The sequence below is a fragment of the Lactuca virosa genome, chromosome 3 (assembly GCF_052849685.1).
Source record: "Lactuca virosa cultivar CGN04683 chromosome 3, Lactuca_virosa_CGN04683_v6, whole genome shotgun sequence".
NCBI classification, from domain to species: Eukaryota; Viridiplantae; Streptophyta; class Magnoliopsida; order Asterales; family Asteraceae; genus Lactuca; species Lactuca virosa.
The window spans coordinates 36,399,127-36,401,923 of record NC_136428.1 but is presented as its reverse complement, the minus strand read 5'-3'; the positions used below and the strand labels follow the sequence as shown (position 1 = coordinate 36,401,923).

The window sequence follows — 2,797 nt, the reverse complement described above, 5'->3', positions numbered from 1 at the left end:
TTCGTTCAAACTTGAACTTAATTATGTTAGGAGGAAGATTGTTCCAACAATTTGTGGTAGATATCTACATCAAGATTGAGACTTCGCGTTTGGAATTTTGTAGAAAAAAAACCAATCCAAAATAAGAGCGGAGTTATACCAAGGTGTTGTGGATTGTATCAATGACGGGGAGGATCAACCAAGTATGGTTGGGCGACGTGTTGTTTTGCCTGCAAGTTTCATTGGAGGTCCTCGTGACATGCGAGGACGGTTTCTTGATGCTATGGCTTTAGTTCAAAATGGCGGGAAACCTGATATATTCCTTACAATAACGTGCAATCCAAATTGGCCTGAAATCCAAAATGAGTTACTTCATTCGCAGACGGCTCAAGATAGACCGGATCTGGTTTCAAGAGTTTTTCGTGCTAAGTTACTTGATCTTAAGGAACAACTCTTCAAGAGGCACGTCCTTGGCGAGGTTGGCGCCTATGTTTATGTAATAGAGTTCCAAAAACGTGGTTTTCCACATGCCTATTTTCTCTTGATAATGACACCTGAATGGAAGCTTACCAATGCAGACCATTATGCAAGTATGTGTGCGCTGAAATTCCAAACCCGAAAAAGTATCCGATACTACACGATCTGGTCAAATCACACATGATCCATGGTCCTTGCGGTACGTTAAACGAAAAATGTTCTTGCATGCAAGGTGATCCACCAACATGTCGTTTTAGATACCCTCGACAATTCAATGAAACTACGACGCAAGGAAAGGATGCATATCCTGTTTATCGAAGGAGAGATACTGGAATTGCGGTGAAAAAACAAGGTATTATGATGGATAATAGATGGGTTGTTCCATATAACCCAAAGTTGTTGATGATGTTCAACTGCCATCTAAATGTAGAGGTTTGCTCGAGTATAACATCCGTCAAATATGTCTTTAAGTATATTTACAAGGGTCATGACAAACAGGTTATCCATATTGATCCATATACATAGCCTGTTCTTATCAATGAGATAAAATGTTTTCAAGATGCACGTTATGTCTCTGCTCCGGAAGCAACATGGTGAATTTTTAGTTTTGCTATTTCTCAAATCCACCCTAATGTGATCACTTTGCAACTGCATCTACCGAACCAACAACTGGTTCGATTTAGTGATGCTGATACAATGACATCCATTGTTGAGAAGGAGAAAGATAAGAGATCAATGTTGACCGCATTTTTCAAGATGAATAAAGAGAACTTATGTGCAAGAAAGTACTTATACAATGATTTTCCCAAACACTTCACGTGGAGTACCCAATCACGTCTATGGAATCCTCGAAAACAAGCACCAGCGGTAGGTCGTTTGGTTTCTGCTAATCCTGCTGAAGGGGAGCGATACTACCTACGTGTGTTATTATGTCATATTAGGGGCCCTACATGTTTTGAAGATCTATACACAGTCAATGACGTAAGACATCCCACATTTCGAAAAGCAGCTCTTGAAAGAGGGTTAATAGAAACCGATGATAGTTTATCAGAATGTCTTGCAGAGGCATCCCTGTTTCAATTTCCCAGTTCTCTCAGAAGGCTGTTTGCAACGATATTGGTTTTTTGTGATCCTGGAGATGTTCGAAAGTTGTGGAATTCCCACTACAATGCTCTCTCAGAAGATTATAGGCGACAATACGACAATGTTGAACGAGTGCAGAATATGGTTCTCACAGATATCAACATATTCCTACAATCTATGAGTAACAAGCTTGAAAATTTTGATCTTCCCGCTATAAATACAGACTTGAATTTACAATCGGGAGTTTTTCGCGAGGTACAAGAAGAGTGCTCTATTGTTGTGGAACCTGACCATTTGCATGCGTAAGATTTTCTGAATCCTGAACAAAAATATGCGTATGACGAGATCATGAAGCATGTGTGCACTGATTGTCCAGGAGTGTTCTTCATAGATGGTCCTGGTGGAACGGGGAAAACATATATATACAAAGCTTTACTTGCTAATATCCGCAAACTTGGTCATATTGCACTCGCTACAGCTTCATCGGGTGTTGCAGCTAATAACATGCCTGGGGGGAGGACAGCTCACTCGCGATTAAAAATTCCTCTAAATCCTGAGAATAACTCATTCTGCAACATCCAAAAACAAAGCGGTACCGCTGAACTACTTCGGCTTGCAAAAATAATCATATGGGATGAAGCATCGATGATAAAGCGACATGCGGTGGAGGCGGTTGATCGGACAATGCAAGATATCACTGGAGTGGCGCTCCCTTTTGGTGGAAAGATAATGGTTATAGGAGACGATTTCAGACAAGTTTTGCCAGTTGTAAGACGCGGAACACGTGCACAAATTGTAGACTCCAGCCTACGAATGTCACCTCTTTGGCCTTCGATTATAAAGTTGCGGTTAACAATAAATATGAGAGCACTAACTGATCCGTGGTTCTCGAACTTTCTATTACGGGTCGGTGATGGAGTTGAAGAAACAGTGGACGGAAGCTTTATCCGCATCCCTGATGATATGGTCATTCCATATACTGATAAAAAAATCATTGGATGCTTTGATTGATGCAGTATTTCCCTCATTAGAATTTAATATGTCTGAATCAGATTATATCATCTCGCGGGCAATATTATCCACAAAAAATGATAGTGTCGATGAGATTAATGATTACTTGATCGATCGATTCCATGGAGAAGAGAGAATTTACTATAGTATCGATGAAGCCATAGATGATAAAAATGGATTCTATCCGCTGGAATTCTTGAACTCGCTCACTGTTAGTGGTTTACCCCCTTATTATCTTCGAGTGAAA

General features: G+C 40.3%; 1 protein-coding gene across 1 annotated transcript; it reads left to right on the top strand.

Annotated features, from left to right (window-relative positions):
* Positions 1 to 1,887: 1,887 nt before the first annotated feature.
* Positions 1,888 to 2,550, top strand: LOC145163415 (uncharacterized). The gene has a single exon (XM_079082257.1). The coding sequence runs from the start codon at positions 1,888 to 1,890 to the stop codon at positions 2,548 to 2,550; it is 663 nt and encodes a 220-aa protein (XP_078938383.1).
* The last annotated feature ends 247 nt before the right edge of the window (positions 2,551 to 2,797 follow it).

What these genes read in the sequence shown, in the direction of transcription:
- LOC145163415 (XM_079082257.1), top strand. Translation starts at nt 1,888, where the DNA reads ATGAAGCATGTGTGCACTGATTGTCCAGGAGTGTTCTTCATAGATGGT.